Source organism: Ceratotherium simum, chromosome 34 (assembly GCF_057802395.1).
Source record: "Ceratotherium simum simum isolate JZ-2026a chromosome 34, ASM5780239v1, whole genome shotgun sequence".
NCBI lineage: Eukaryota > Metazoa > Chordata > Mammalia > Perissodactyla > Rhinocerotidae > Ceratotherium > Ceratotherium simum.
This window is the reverse complement of record NC_141933.1, coordinates 12,813,979-12,830,134: the sequence shown is the minus strand read 5'-3', so window position 1 is coordinate 12,830,134 and position 16,156 is coordinate 12,813,979. Positions and strand designations below refer to the sequence as shown.

The window sequence follows — 16,156 nt, the reverse complement described above, 5'->3', positions numbered from 1 at the left end:
TGTTGCAGAAGGTATTCAGTAAAGCTATATATAGTTCTACCCTCTCTGCATTTGCCATTCCAAATCTGGAAGGCAAAATTTATCTTTAACTTGTTTCATCCATCACGGATTCAGAAAACTCTTGTCAAAGGCATATCTACCACTTCCACTTCCATGCCAACTATTTTTAAAACTCATGTCATAGGCCCAGACTTAATGAAAAATCCAAAGCCATACTAGGTTCCAATAAGGAGAGCCCTTGTCTATACTCTTGCTCCCAAAGAGTATGGGGAGTCAGGAATTTGGAGAACAGACTCTTGCATGTAGGAGCATTGGAACTGATTTGGGGTAGGGGGAGTTCTGAGGGTTGGGACTGTGGGAGGCAGGAAGGGATTAGGAACCAGACGGTAACAGGGCCTATTTTCAGATACTGCATTTATGTCTGGGTAAAATCTGAGATGCCCAGATAATCTTTTTTTTCTAATCCTTGGTTCTCATGGGAATAGACTAACAGCAGCTCCAACTTTGCAATTCATTTATATTAAAGTACAAATGATTGATAGAAGACAGGGGATAAAAGCAAAGAGTTCAAGTTTTGTGAGGAAACAGAATTACCAGGGACTTTTAGGTATGAGTTTTAGGCTGGGAGAATAAGAAATTAATAAACACACTCATTTACCAAATTAGGCCTAAGGCTTTTGGGTTTTTATTCATAACAAATGTGTCAGATAATGGGGAATATTCATCAATAAAGATTATAGTTACTGAAATATGAAAAAACTTGCCAAAGGAACAATTGCCATCCAGAAAGCTCAGATCCAAGAATCCAAATGTCCACAAGAAATCAGGTATAAAACTTTACAGAGTAGTGGCTGGATGGTGTCTTAGAGAACCAGGCCCCATCTAAAGGCCCTCAAAATCACAGTTAAAAAACCAAATCACAGAATTAGTCAAACAAACAAAACCCCTTAAAGTTTGTAAACTAAATTGTTAAGTTTAGCCCAAAGGTCTTTCTAATTGTGATTTCTGAAGAGATGAAAAACAGAAAGGACCTGAGGGAATAATATCATTTAAGACCAAAATATAAGGCCATGGAAAGGAGTCCACAGAGAACTAGGAGAGAGGCAAATGTTGGAAACTAAAGGAAGAGACAGACAGTGGTGAAAAAAAAAGTTGTTTTAACCATAATTACTTACATTAACTGTTATTCATTTATTTCTAATTCCTACAATTTTTAGTAACACTTAAACATGGTTTCTAATACTACCCAACCACACTTGTACTATTTGACTAAAAAATTAAATATTCCTATGTTATCATATATATAATCAATCTTTATTGCTTGTGCTCATTTAGCATATATTTAGGCATCTACCCTTGTTTTAGACTGTGGGTGTAAACAAGACAGACAAGACCCCTACTCTAAGGGAGCTGAAGAAAAAGATAAATAATACATATGTTTTTTTAAAAATGAGTTAGCAAGAGAATTTTAGGAAATATGGAATTAGCAAATGCTTTTTAAGAAATAAACAGAGTGATAGAAAGAGAGGTAGGGCAGATAGTTTGCACTATTTTAGATAGGAAATAAATGCTTTGCTAAGAAGGTGACATTTAAGTTGAAACTAACAGGAAGAAATGGAGCTGGCCATTTTCAAAGTCATAAGACAGGTGCTCCAGTCAGAGGAAATAGAAGAACAAAATCCTGAGAAGGGAAAGGGATTGGCTGGTTTGAGAGGATGGTGTGGCTAGAACTCATTGAGCAAAAAGAAAGGTGATTAAGGACGAAGTTGGAAAGATAGAGCCAGCTCACATAGTGCCTTTTTGGCCTTCTTAAATTGTTAGGATTTTATGTAAACTCAGAGAAAAGACATTAGGAAGATGAGAAGAAGAGCTAAAAGAGGAAAGAGGTTTATAAGACAGTGAAAAGATCTGGAACAGTACTATCCAATGGAAATGTAATATGAGCCACTTGTGTAATTTTAAATTTTCTAGTAGCTACACTAAGAAAGTACACACAAACAGGTGAAATTAATTTTAATAATAGATTTCATTGACCCAATATGTCAAAAATATTTAGATATTTTATGTTCTTTTTATCATATCAAGTCTTCAACATTTGGTGTGCATTTTACACTTAAAACACATGTCAGTTCAGACTAATTACATGTCAAATGCTTAGTTGCCACATGTGGCTAGTGGTTACTGTATTGGACAGTGTGGGTCTCAGAGTTTTAGCAGAATTCACAGAAAACACATTCCTCATTCTCTTCAACCAAGGACTCGTGGTTCCAGAGAGTAAGCAAGCACTTAGAAAAGTATTGCCATCAAAAGAAGCTAGGTTTGGGGCCGGCCTGGTGGCGCAAGCGGTTAAGTGTGAGCGCTCTGCTGGGGCGGCCCGGGTTCGCCGGTTCAGAGACTGGGCGCGCACCAACGCACCGCTTGTCAAGCCATGCTGTGGCGGCGTCCCATATAAAGTAGAGGAAGATGGGCATGGATGTTAGCCCAGGGCCAGTCTTCCTCAGCAAAAAAAAGAGGAGGATTGGCAGATGTTAGCTCAGGGCTGATCTTCCTCACAAAAAAAAATTTTTTTAAATGCTAGGTTTTAGGCCAAGGAGGTGCAGAAAGTTTCCTATGAAGAGGTTGAGGATGTTCAGGGGTCTGTGCACAGTAGAAGATAGATTCCAGGGGACACAGACAAAACACTTCCCAGCCTATCCTCATCCCAGCTGATGACTGCAGTTTTTCCCTCTCCTCTGGGTTAGTCCCATCAGCATAGAAACGTGTTATTATTTCTCCTGTTTAAAAAAAAAAAAGAAAAAACTTGAAGACTTCTCCCTCTACCTATGACTCCATTTCTTTCCTTTTCTTAAAAACAAAATTCAAAAGAACTGTCTGTATTGTCTATCCCCTAATTATCTCCTCTCATTCTGTCTTGAATCCACTCCAATTAGGGTTCGGCCTCCACCTCTCCCCTAAAACTATTCTTGAAATGACAACAGTGACTTCCATATTGCAAAATCTAATGACCAATGCTTGGTCCTCATCTTAACTGACCATCCGGGAGGCTTTTACCATAATTTAACGTTTTCTTTCCTTTAATTCCAGGACCCTTCAGGTAACTTTCTGGCTGCTCCTCACTTCCTATGCTGGAACCTAGTCATCGCCCTGGCCTCCTAAGACTAACACTTATCACTTCCCTTCACCCCGACTCTCTCCACAAGGTAAGCTCCATGAGGTTCAGGGATAGATATGTATTTTCTCCACTGCTTTATCCCCAATATGTAGAACAGTACCTAAACATATTGATGCCTAACAGATAATTTGTTCAATAAATTATACAATATGCAAAACACCTGACACCTAAAGCCTCACAAACAACAGCGTTGCCTCTAGTTAGCAATCAAGACAAATCATTTATACTCTTAAGCAGGGACGCAGTATAAACTGAGGGAGTTTGAAGAGATGTTTCTAAGTAGTTTCCCTGTAAGCATCTTTGCTGTAGACATTTTTGCTGCGAGCATTTTTGCCGCCAAACGAATTGGCTGCAAGGCAATTTTGCCATAAAAGGTAAAAGAACTGGTTGACAGTTTAGTTTCATTTCTCCATTGACGAATCAACTGCCTAAGATAACAACTACATATGTGGACTTGATAGAAAATACGGTGATAAAACTTACTGGAAGTGTGAAACGAGAAAGTGTAAAGCCAGATTCCATACTATACTAGAGAATGATAACATAGTTTGCAAATCCCTTGGGGAACACAGTCGTCCCTCCCACTCAACAAAACCAAAAGTTTACCAAGCTATGGCAAATATAAAAGAGGTGCCTAGTAATTCACAACAGTCTTCTAGAGCATTACTTATTGATTCTTTAGCCAATGTAGATACAATAGCTTGTTCTCAACAGCCAGATTGCATACTGTACTAGAAAATTGATGGTGCAGTATTGCCATGAATCTACACACATTTTAAATATATTCAAATATTTCATATTTTGCAATAAAGTCTTTTTAATTTTGTTATTCATTTTTGATGTTTCATTGAGCTTTTTAATGTCCCTCTTTTATTTTTTGTGATTGTGTCTTTTACAGCAAAATGGCCTTGCTGCCAGTTAGTTCTGCTGGGAAAATGCTTGCGTTGAAAATGTCTACGGCAAATATGCTTTGGGCGAAACTATCCAGAACCAAATAGATGACCTTTGATCCTTTTATTCTTTCTACTTTGTGCCAGACAGAGTGCCCTTACACTGAGTGTTCGGTGGCTTAAAAAAAAAAAAAAGTTTTATATAGCACCTCATGGAGAGGTGGCCTCAAGTTAGGATTCTAATATATTAGTTGTTGGGACCTGATTACAGCGGATTTTAAACTTGTATAACTCGATTTCGGTTTTCAGAGTACGTTAGTGTGAACGTGGGAGGTACACAGAACATATATCACTGTACAGGAAAACAATCTAAGGAACAGGCAAGATAGATATTTTGCTCAAGCACTCAAGTATCTAATAAAAAGGAGAGTTAAGGACTAGAGTTCAGGTTTGCTGACCAGTACGCTTCCCTCTACACCTGGTGGAGATTAAAGGTAGACTTGCTGAACCTAATCTAGCAGAAAAGTGGAGAGGAGGGCATTTGTTCAATGGAAATGTCTCTGCAGAGGCAGCCCGGGAATCAGGCTTGGCCCAGATCCAAGGGCATAGTGTGATGCTAACACAGGCAGGAAAGGGTTCCTCTGTGTCACTCCCTCCCCCACATCTCATTCCCCATCCGTGTCCTGGGAGCCTGCAATCTTAGCAGCTTCCAGGCTCCCACCGCGCAAGTGTCCGCGAGAGGCTCCTCGTGCAGCGGCCCCGAAGCCGCGCTCTTGGCCACAACCGCAGCGTTGGAAGCGCGCGAGGGGGGATGGGGGGCACCACCGAGGAAGCAGCGCCCACTCGGCGAGCGCCGCCCGGATCCACGGAGCAAAAAGGTCCTGGACTAAGGGGGCCACCTGGGAGAGATATCACGGCCCTCTAGCGGTGTCATCAAGAGAATGTAGGGATCTGCGGTCAGTGCAGACAAGCCGAGGGCAGGCGTTCCCAACGCTAGTTCTTTGAGTTCCAATTTTGTACCAGTTCTCTCTTATTTGCTCCACAATACAATCCTACAGGGGTTTGCTGCTGAGGAAACAGCCTCTGAAAGAATAAATGATATGGGCAAGGTCACATAATAACTGGTAAGGACAGGATTTGAACTCAAGTTTGACTTTTCCCACTAAACCTACGTTTTCTGTTTCAAGGGTCAATAGGCCATCTCTGGGGCAACTCAAAGAGTTGTGGTTTATGTAAATGGAAGGAACAGTTTATAAGTGGAGAATTTGAAGACAAGGTCTTAGACTTCAGGTAAGGCCGTAGATAAGAGGTTGAACAAAAGAGCCATCGGACAGTGGAGATTCGAGAGAGTAGATTGTCAAAGCCACGTGAGACAAGTTAGAAGACAAGGCTATTAAAAAAAAAAAAGACTTTTTGGTTGCAAGAAACAGAAACTCTCTCTTACTAGTTTTAGCAAAATGAAGATATGTTTATTGTAATATATGAACAGATATATTTACATAATGTAAGGGCAGGAAGTTAGCCAGGTTTCCTAAAGAAACTGGGACTGGAAAATTGAAAGCCTCATTAACTCAGGAAGTTCTGCTCCTTCTCCATCGCTGTTTTTCTCTGGATGTCTCTCTATTCTTCTCACTCTCAAAACTCACTTTCTCTACAGCTGTTCATTAGGGTAGAACATGGCAATGCCACTGCTCCTAAGGTTTTACATCTTCCCATCAAGAGACCAGCCCAAAGAACCTGGGAAAGAGGATATTATGGACCCAGCTTGAGTTAGATTTTCACCTTTGGCCCAAACAGCTAGGATCAGAAAAAATTCTCATGCATATTAAACATGGAGGCTAGGGAGAACTGGTATGTTATACAGAAATCCCAAAGGTTATCCTTAATTTTAATGATCATTATCTGTGAGTTTTAATTGTCTTATCTATTGAACACCTTCCCCACATTTTCATAGGTTCCTACCTTATGAAGCTCACCTTTCCAAAGTAGAATTATAGCACTTTATTTCTCAGCCTCCAGTGCAGCTGACGTAGACATGTGATATGGGTTCTAACAGTCAGGCGCCCCTGCACCAGACTTTAATGTGGAAGGAAACAACACAGAGTAAGCGAATAAACCACAGCAAGCAACAGTCCGATTCCTGACCCTGTAAATGGAGGAGGATATGGATAATTTCTAGAGGGATTGATGGATTGGGGCAGCCGCCACATACTATTTATACAGTCCAATTTAAGGCTGGCAAATGAACAAAAGTTGGAGAAATAATTATTGGTGATATTTTCAAGCTGGTAATATTGATGGTTTGATGAAAAATATCTGCAAGGGGACTATAAAGCAGTGAAAAATTAGCAGCTCTAGGATTAGATTTCCCTCTCAATTTTAAGTATCTTATCCCAGAAAATAATTAATATTAATTTGTCTCCATATTTTCCTACAGAAAAGAAACACAATTATCCTCTCATTTCTCTATTGTATCTTAGTGAAAAATGCCACGAAATAGAAATCGAAATCGAAGTCACCTGTGGGTGAGACAGGAAACAAGAATGTTGGGGGTAAGAGCTGAATGCTGCTTGAGCAAATAAATGACTCTAGTGTTGCAATTTCTAAATATAAAAAGATTTTAACCACCTCTATTACAAATTCCCCAAATAGAGAAGAGTTAATGAAAATGTCCTGAAATGACTATGTAATATCTGCATTTTTCCACATGCAGCCTGAACATATAAGCTGTATATCAGGCTCAAGTTAAATAAAGCAGAAATTGTGAATCTATCAACTACACTTAAATAACCCCAAACCATTACAACCTAGTCATACTCCCAGAAAACACACTCTGAGACTGGAAAAGGGTATAAAATCCCTTTTTGGCATCTATAAATTATGTCAAGCCAAGCTGATGATGACATGGTCCTATATGAGATGCTCAGATTGCGGGAACAATATTGAGGAGAAGCTGCAGACCATGGAGCTTTGTGGACAGTTGCCATAATGGCACTATGCTCTTGATATCATCCCCCAAATGCCACTGTTTTCCCACTCAACTCCCACCAAATCTAGCAGATTATATTCTTTTGCAGTATCCACCATATTGTTGGATGATGGAGCCAGATTAGGAATCTAACCAGCAAGATTAAAGCTTGGTCCAGGAATACTCCCAATATCTCAAGTCTATTATTTTTTTTTATTGCATTTTTTTTTGTTTGTTTTGTTTTGTTTTGTGAGGAAGATCAGCCCTGAGCTAACATCTGTGCTAATCCTCCTCTTTTTGCTGAGGAAGACCGGCTCTGAGCTAACATCTATTGCCAATCCTCCTCCTTTTTTCCCCCCCCAAAGCCCCAGTAGATAGTTGTATGTCATAGTTGGACATCCTTCTAGTTGCTGTATGTGGGATGTGGCCTCAGCATGGCCGGAGAAGCGGTGCATCGGTGCGCGCCCGGGATCCAAACCCGGGCCGCCAGTAGTGGAGCGCGCGCACTTAACCGCTAAGCCATGGGGCCAGCCCCTCAAGTCTATTATTGCCTTCACTTATTTAAGATCTACCTGATCTTCTGCCAGAATTGTGCTAATAACGTTACATAAAGCAAGCAATGAATCCAAAGTTTCCTCTTCTCATCCCCTATGTTATGATGTTAAAGATCTGGATTCCTAACCCCCTTGTCCACTTATCTGGTCTGGGTATTGGGAAGGAATAGTTAAAGTGTGTCTGAGAATAAACTGGTCTGTTACTGGCCACATTTCTGTCCTTCTAATGAGATCTACCATAATCCAAGGGTTCAGGTCTCATTTCATTCAATAAAACATCCCAACTTCCAGTTCTGGACAAGAGGGAGTGGATACACTTCTCTGTATTCCTACCACTAATTACAGTTAAAACTTTGGACAAATATAAGAAGACTCTGAAAAGTACAGAGGAGGCAAAAGAGCTAGAGACCTTGGAACCCAAGGAATGATGTGGTAGTGAGTTTCCTTGGTTTTCTTTTTGCTTCAATTATCCAAAACTGGGTGCTCAAGAAGCCTGTGACCCAAAAACACTAATAAGCACAGACCAAAACAAAAAAACACCAAGAAAAACCTATTTTCTCCAGCCATAGAGCCGGGTAAGGGACAGCCTAGCAAGGCAGAAAACTTTTAGAAAATAACTGCCCTACTGTAGCCAAACACGTTAGGAAAACCTATGGTTCCACCCCCAACTCCATAAACAAAGGCCATGTGGGAACCTAGACTCCCACCATTACTGGCTATAACAAAGTACCCCTTCCCTTCTCCACGGTGGCGTCAGAGGCAGCTAAATGGGAAGCTGAGACCTTCATCATCTCTCAGCAAGAATGAGCCCACTACCCCAGCCTCCCTAGTGTCCATAGAGGCCACATGGGGAAGCAGTAATGTGTTGACCCTACTCCCACCAGCCATAATGGTGTCAGCAGAGGCCTAGTGGGGAGCCCTAAGGTACCCTTCTCCCCACCAGTGTCAGTGGAGGCTGACTAGGGAATCTGATTCCCACCTAGCAGTAACAAGGCTGTGCCCCCATGCCCTTGCCAGTAGCATATCAGACAAGATCTGCTAAAACAGAAAATTTAAGTAATATGTTTTTTTAATTGTACTAAAATACACAAAATAAAATTTAACATCAAAACCATTTTTAAGTGTACAGCTCAAGGGCATTAAGTATATCCACAGTGTTGTGCTACCATCACCACCATCCACCCACAGAACTATTTGCATCTTGCAAAACTAAGACTCCACACCTATTAAACAATAACTCCCCCATGTCCTCCCTCCTCGCAGCCCCTAGCAATAACCATCCAATTTTCTGTCTTTATGAATTTGACTACTCTATAGTACTCAGATAAGTGGAATCATGCAGCACATGTCCTTTTGTGATTAGCTTATTTCACTTAGCATAATGTCTTCAAGGTTCATCCATGGTACAGTATATGTCAGAATTTCCTTCCTTTTCAAGCTGAATAATATTCCATTGTATGTATAACCACATTTTGTTTATCCATTCATCCATCAATGGGCATTTGGGTTGCTTCCACTTTTTGGCTATTGCAAATACTGCTGCTATGAACATAGGTGTACAAATATCTCTTCGAGTCCCTGCTTTCAATTCTTACACACACACACACTCCTAGGAATGGAATTGCTGGGTCATATGATAGTTCTATGTTTAACCTTTGAGAAACTGCCAAACTATTTCCATAGCAGCAGCAGCATTTTACACTCTCACCACTAGTGCACAAGGGGTCCAATTTCTCCACATCCTCTCCAACGCTTGTTGTATTCTGGTTTTTTGATGGTAGCCATCTTAGTGGATGTAAAGAGGTCTCTTATTGTGGTTTTTATTAGCATTTCCCTAATTATTAGCAGTGTTGAGCATCATTTCATGTGCTTATTTGATATAAGCCATTTGTATATCTTCTTTAGAGAAATGTCAAGTCATTTACCCATTTCTTAATTGGGTTGTACAGTATGTTTTGTTGTTGAGTGGTAGGAGTTCTTTATATTTTCTGCATATTTACTCCTTATCAGATATATGATTCACAAATTTTTTCTGCCAGTCTGTGGATTGCCTTTTCACTCTCTTGATTGTGTCCTTTAACGCACAGAAGTTTTAAATTTTGAAGTAGTTCAGTTTCTCTATTTTTTCTTTTGTTGTCTGTGCTTTTAGTCTCATATCCAAAAAATCATTGCCAAATCCAATGTCATGAAACTTTTCTCCTGTATTTTCTACTAAGAGTTTGTTATGTTGTCCCAGCCTATTGATAGTAATGTTCTCAGCTAGGAATGCCTGAGGCACTTGCCCAGCCTGTATTTATTCATAGTGAGCCCCACACATTCCCCACCCCACCCCACCCCACCCCGACCAGAGCCCATCTTGTGGCTGGGCCAGCCCTTACGGTTCTTATTATGATCACAGAATGCACTTCAGCAAGAAACCATCAGAGAACTTTTAAGAACAAGATTTATTACTCACAGGTCATAGAGGATACATAGCATGCCTGAGGGCCACGCAGTAAGGATGTAGATGGAGAGAGAAGGAAGGATTATGGACCTGAGCCTCTGCCTTTATTTCAGGCCCAAGGGTGGGGTGTCTAGGATTTCATGGGTTTACTCTTTATTGGTGAATTTGAAGCATTACAGTGGGAATTAGGGCATGGAAAAGGAGAAGACGAGTTAGTCACTGTTAGTTTTCTATGTTACCCAGGGCTTTCTAGAGGAGAAATTCATGGGTGGGGGTGGCCTGGTTTCTAGTCTGGTTGTTTTGCTAGTAGCTGTGTTGTACAGCTGGCAATATGTCTATTCGAGAGGAATGTCTTTGAAATGGATGCCTCAACAAGCAAAAGCCTAATGTCAAGCACCCACATTACATTCAAAAAGTTTAATGTCAGGCACTGACACTGCAGAGTTTTATAGTTTTAGGTCTTACATTTAGGTCTTGGATCCATTTTGAGTTAATTTTTGTATACGGTGTAGGGTAAGGGTCTGACTTCATTCTTTCGTATGTGGATATACAGCTTTCCCAATACTATTGTCTTTCTCCGCTGAATGATCTTGGCACACTCACCAAAAAACCATTTGACCATATACGTGAGAGTTTATTTCTGGTCTCTATATTCTGTTCCATTGGTCTGTCTTTATGCCAGTACCACACTGGGCTTTTTTGTTTGTTTTGGTTTGTTTGTTTGTTATTAAGATTTTTTTTTTTTTCTGAGGAAGATTAGCCCTGAGCTAACATCTGTTGCCAATCCTCCTCTTTTTGCTGAGGAAGATTGACCCTGGGCTAACATCTGTGCCCATTTTCCTCTACTTTATATGTAGGATGCCTGCCACAGCATGGCTTGATAAGCAGTGCATAGGTCCGCACCCGGGATCCAAACCTGCAAACCCCAGGGTGCGGAAGCGGAGCACGTGAAGTTAACCACTATACCACTAGGCCAGCCCCAAGATTTTATTTTTTTAGAGCAGTTTTAGGTGCACAGCAAAATTGAGGGGAAGGTACAGATATTTCCCATGTACCCCTGCCCCCACACATGAATAGTCTCCCCTGTTATCAACTTCCCTTACCAGAGTGGGACATTTGTTATAACTGATGAACCTACATTGACATTATAATCACCTGAAGTCCATAGTTTATGTTATGATTCACTCTTGGTGTTGTACATTCTATAGGTTTTGACAAATGTATAAGGACATGTATCCATCATTATGATATCACACAGAGTATTTTTCACTGATCTGAAAGTCTTCTGTGCATCACCTAGTCATCCCACCCACTCCCCTCCACTCCCCACCTAACCACTGGCAACCACTGATCTTTTTTTTTTTTTTTTGGTGAGGAAGATCAGCCCTGAGCTAACATCCATGCTAACCCTCCTCTTTTTGCTGAGGAAGACCAGCTCTGAGCTAACATCTATTGCCAATCCTCCTCCTTTTTTTTTAGCCCAAAGCCCCAGTAGATAGTTGTACGTCATAGTTGCACATCCTTCTAGTTGCTGTATGTGGGACGCGGCCTCAGCATGGCGGGAGAAGCGGTGTGTCGGTGCGCGCCTGGGATCCGAACCCGGGCCGCCAGTAGCAGAGCGTGCACACTTAACCGCTAAGCCATGGGGCCGGCCCACCACTGATCTTTTTATGGTCTCCATAGTTTTGCCTTTTCCAGAATATCGTATACTTGGAATCAAACAGTATGTAGCCTTTTCACATTGGCTTCTTTCACTTAGTAATATGCATTTATGGTTCCTCTAGGTCTTTTCATGGCAGCTCATTTCTTTGTAGTGCTGAATAATATTCCATTGTCTGAATGTACCTCAGTTTATTTATCCATTCACCTACTGAAGGACATCTTGGTTGCTTCCAAGTTTTGGCAATTATGAATAAAGCTGCTATAAACATCTGTGTGCAGGTTTTTGCATGGACATAAGTTTTCAACTCCTTTGGGTAAATACCAAGGAGTGCAATTGCTAGGCATTAAGGTAAGAGTATGTTTAGTTTTAAAAGAAACTGCCAAACTGTCTTCCAAACTGGCTGTACCATTTTGCATTCCCACCAGCAATGAATGAGAGTTCCTATTGCCTTACATCCTCACCAGCATTTGGTGTTGTCAGTGTTCTGGAGTTTGGCCATTCTAATAGGTGTGTAGTTATATCTCATAGTTGTTTTAATTTTCATTTCCTTTTGACATATGATGTGGAGCATCTTTTCATATGTTTATTTGCCATCTGTTTATCTTCTTTGGGGAGGTGTCTGTTCAGATCTTTTGCCCATTTTTTAATTGGGTTGTTTGTTTTTTTATTGTTGGGTTTTAAGAGTTCTCTGTATATTTTGGATAACAGTCATTTATCAGATGCGTCTTTTGCAAATATTTACTCCCAGTCTCTGGCTTGTCTTCTCATTCTCTTGACATTGTCTTTTGCAGAGAAGAAGTTTTTAATTTTAATGAAGTCCAGCTTATCAATTATTTCTTCATGGATCATACCTTTGATGTTGTATCTAAAAAGTCATCACCATATCTAAATCATCTAGGTTTGCCTATGTTATATTCTAGGAGTTTTATAATTTTATGTTTTGCGTTTAGGTCTGTGATCCATTTTAAGTTAATTTTTGTGAAAGGCGTAAGTTCTGTGTTTAGATTCATTTTTTGGAATGTGAATGTCCAGTTATTCCAGCACCATTTGTTAAAAGACTGTCTTTGCTCCATCGACTTGCCTTTGCTCCTTTGTCAAAGATCAGCTGACTTATTTGTGTGGGTCTATTTCTGTGCTCTCTATTCTGTTTCATTGATTTATTTGTCTATTCTTTTGCCAATACCACACTGTCTTTATTACTGTAGCTTTATAGTGAGTCTTGAAGTTGAGTAGTGCCAGTCCTCTGAATTTATTCTACTTCTTCAATATCATATTGAGGATACTGAGTTATTAGCCTTTCCCTATAAACATTAGAATGAATTTGTTGATACTCACAATATAACTTGCTGGGATTTTGATTGGAATTGCCTTGAATCTATAGATAAAGTTGGGAAGAACTGACATCTTGACAATATTGAGTCATGGAATATCGCTCTATTTAGTTCTTATTTTATTTCATTCATCAGAGTTGTGTAGTTTTCCTCATATAGATCTTGTATATATTTTGTTAAGTTTATACCTAAGTATTACAATTTCTTGAGTGCTAATGTAAATGGTATTGTGTTTTTAATTTCAAATTCCACTTTTTCATTGCTCATATATAGAAAAGTGATTGTTGTATATTAACCTTGTATTCTGCAACCTTACTATTATCACTTATTAGTTCCAGGAGTTTTTTTGTTGATTCTTTTGGATTTTCTACATAAATGATCATGTCATCTGCAAAGAAAGACAGTTTTATTTCTTCCTTCCCAATATACATCTTTTATTTACTTTTATTGTCTTATTGCATTAGCAATAACTTCCATTACAGTACTGAAATGGAATGGTAGATGGAATATCCCTGCCTTGTACCTGATCTTAGTGAGAAAGCTTTGAGTTTCTCACAATTAAGTATAATATTAGCTGTTTTTTTTGTAGATATTCTTTATCAAGTTGAAGAAGTTCCCTCTATTGCTAGTTAACTGAGAGTTTTTATCATGAATGCGTGTTGGATTTTTGTCAAATTCTTTTTCTGTATCTATTGATATGATCATGTGATTTTTCTTTTTATCTTGTTGATGTGATGGATTACATTAAATGATTTTTGAATGTTGAACCAGCATTGCATACTTGGGATAAATCATACTTGGTTGTGGTATATAATTCTTTTAATACATTGTTGGATTTGATTCGATAATATTTTGTTGAGGATTTTCATATCTATGTTCATGAGAGATATTGGTCTGTAGTTTTCATGTAATATCTTTGTCTGACTTTTTAGAGTAATACTGACCTCATAGAATGAGTTAAAAAGTATTCCCTCTGCTTCTATCCTCTGAGAAATCTATAACTATTAAAGAAATTGAATTTGTAATTTTAAAACTCCTAAAAAAGACATCTCCAGGCCTGGATGATTTCACTGGAGGATTCTACCAAGTATTTTAAAAATACTTAACACCAGTTCTTCATAATCTTTTTCAGAAAATGAAGAGGAAGAAGCATTTCCCGACTCGTTTGAATAGGCCAAAATTATTCAGACAAAGACAGTACAAAAGAAGAAAACCACAGATCAATATCTTTCATGACTATATACATAAAAAGTATTTACAAAATATTAGCAAACATACTTCATCAATATATAAAAATAATTTTACACCATTCTAAATGTGATTTATTCCAGAGACACATGGCTGGTCAATAGTCAAGAATCAATCAATGTAATCCATCATATTAATAGGCTAAAGAAGAAAAATCACATGATCTTATTAATTGGTGCAAAAAAAAAAAGGCATTTGACAAAACCCAAGACCCATTCATAATAAAAACTCTCAGAAAAATAGGAATTTAGGGAATGTCCTCAACTTCATAAAGAGAACCTACAAAAAATTTATGGCTAACATCACACTGAATCATGAAAAATGGAATTCTTTCCCCCTAAGATCAGGACCAATACAAGAATGTCTGTTCTCACTACGCTTACTAGCATAGTACTGGAAGTCCTAGCCAGAACAATAAGACAGAAAAGGAAATGAAAGCATACAGATTGGAAAGGAAGAAATAAGAATGTTCCTATTTACAGATGACATGATGATCTATGTAGAAAATCCCAAGCAATCAAAAAAAAAGAACTCCTAGAACTAGTAAGTTGAGTTCAGCAATGTCACAGAATACAAGATCAATACACAAAAATGAATTGTATTTCTATATAATAGCAATGAATATGTTGAAACCAAAATTCTAAATGCAGTACTATTTACAAGTGCTCAAAAAATTAAATACTTAAATATAAATCTAACATGTACAGGACTTGTATTTTGAAAACTACCAAATATTGATGAAAGAATTTAAAGTAGGATACATAAATGAAAAGACATACTGTGTATGTGGATTGGAGAACTCAACGTAGTAAAGATGTTAATTCTCCCCAAATTGACCTACAGGTTTAGCACAATTTCAATCAAAATCTTAGCAATATTTTTTGTAGATACAGACAAATTATTTTAAAATTTATATGGAAAGGCAAAGGAACTAGAATAGATAAAAAAAATTGAAAAAGATGAATAAAGTGGGAAGAAACACACTACCTGACCCTAAGACATTACATAGATACAGTAATGAGGACTGTGTGGTATTGGCATAGCAACAGGTACATAGATCAATGGATTAGAACACACAATCCAGAAACAGATCCACACAAGTACAGCCAATTGATTTTTTGGTAAAGGTAATTCAGTGGCAGAAGGATAGTCTCCTCAACAAATGTTGCTGAAACAATTGGATAGACATATGTGACACAAAAATAAAAGAACCTCAACCTAAGTCTTTCACCTTATACAAAAATTAATTCAAAACAGATCACAGATTTTAATATAAACACTTTTAGAAGAAAGCATAGGAGAAAATCTTTGGTACCTAGGACTCATTGAAGAGTTCTTAGACATGACACCAAATCATGATCCATAAAAGAAAAAAAGTCAATGTTAGACTTCATCAAAATTTAAAACTTTGTTCTGTGAAAGGCCCTGTTAAGAAGATGAAAGGACAAGCTACAGAGAGGAAGAAAACACTTGCAAACCACATATCTGACAAAAGATTTCTATCTAGAATATATAAAAAATTCTCAAAATGCAGCAGTAAAAAAACCAAATGATCCAGTTTTGAAATGGGCAAACATGAAGACGCATCTCACTGAAGAGGATATACAGATGGCAATAAGTACATGGAAAGATATTCAACATCATTAGCCATTAGAGAAATGCAAACTAAATCCACAATGAGATAATCACTACACACCTATTGAAACAAGTAAAATAAGAAATAGTGACAATACCAAATGCTGGTGAAAACGCAAAGAAATTGGATCTCTGTTACACTGCTAGTAGAAATATAAAATGGTACAGCCATTCTGGAAAATAGTTTGACAGTTTCTTTAAATACTAAACTTACACTTTCCATTAAACCCAGCAAGTGTACTCCTAGGTGTC

General features: G+C 38.5%; 2 protein-coding genes across 4 annotated transcripts in view; both read left to right on the top strand.

Moving 5' to 3' along the window:
* Nucleotides 1-3,156, top strand: part of MS4A13 (membrane spanning 4-domains A13) — a 49,557-nt gene extending 46,401 nt beyond the window's left edge. For 2 of the 3 annotated variants that reach the window (XM_087423240.1, XM_087423239.1), the window contains exon 7: nucleotides 3,085-3,156. In XM_087423240.1, the coding sequence (XP_087279366.1) occupies nucleotides 3,085-3,156 (72 nt within the window). Of the gene's footprint in view, nucleotides 1-1,335; nucleotides 1,386-3,084 lie in introns of those variants that run through there. The other variant, XM_087423242.1, reaches the window with a different exon arrangement.
* The window catches only part of LOC147912568 (membrane-spanning 4-domains subfamily A member 12-like), a 51,946-nt gene continuing 38,912 nt past the window's right edge, over nucleotides 3,123-16,156 (top strand). Inside the window, exon 1 of the mRNA XM_087423243.1 lies at nucleotides 3,123-3,200. Within this exon, the coding sequence (XP_087279369.1) occupies nucleotides 3,123-3,200 (78 nt within the window). The remainder of the gene's footprint in view (nucleotides 3,201-16,156) is intronic.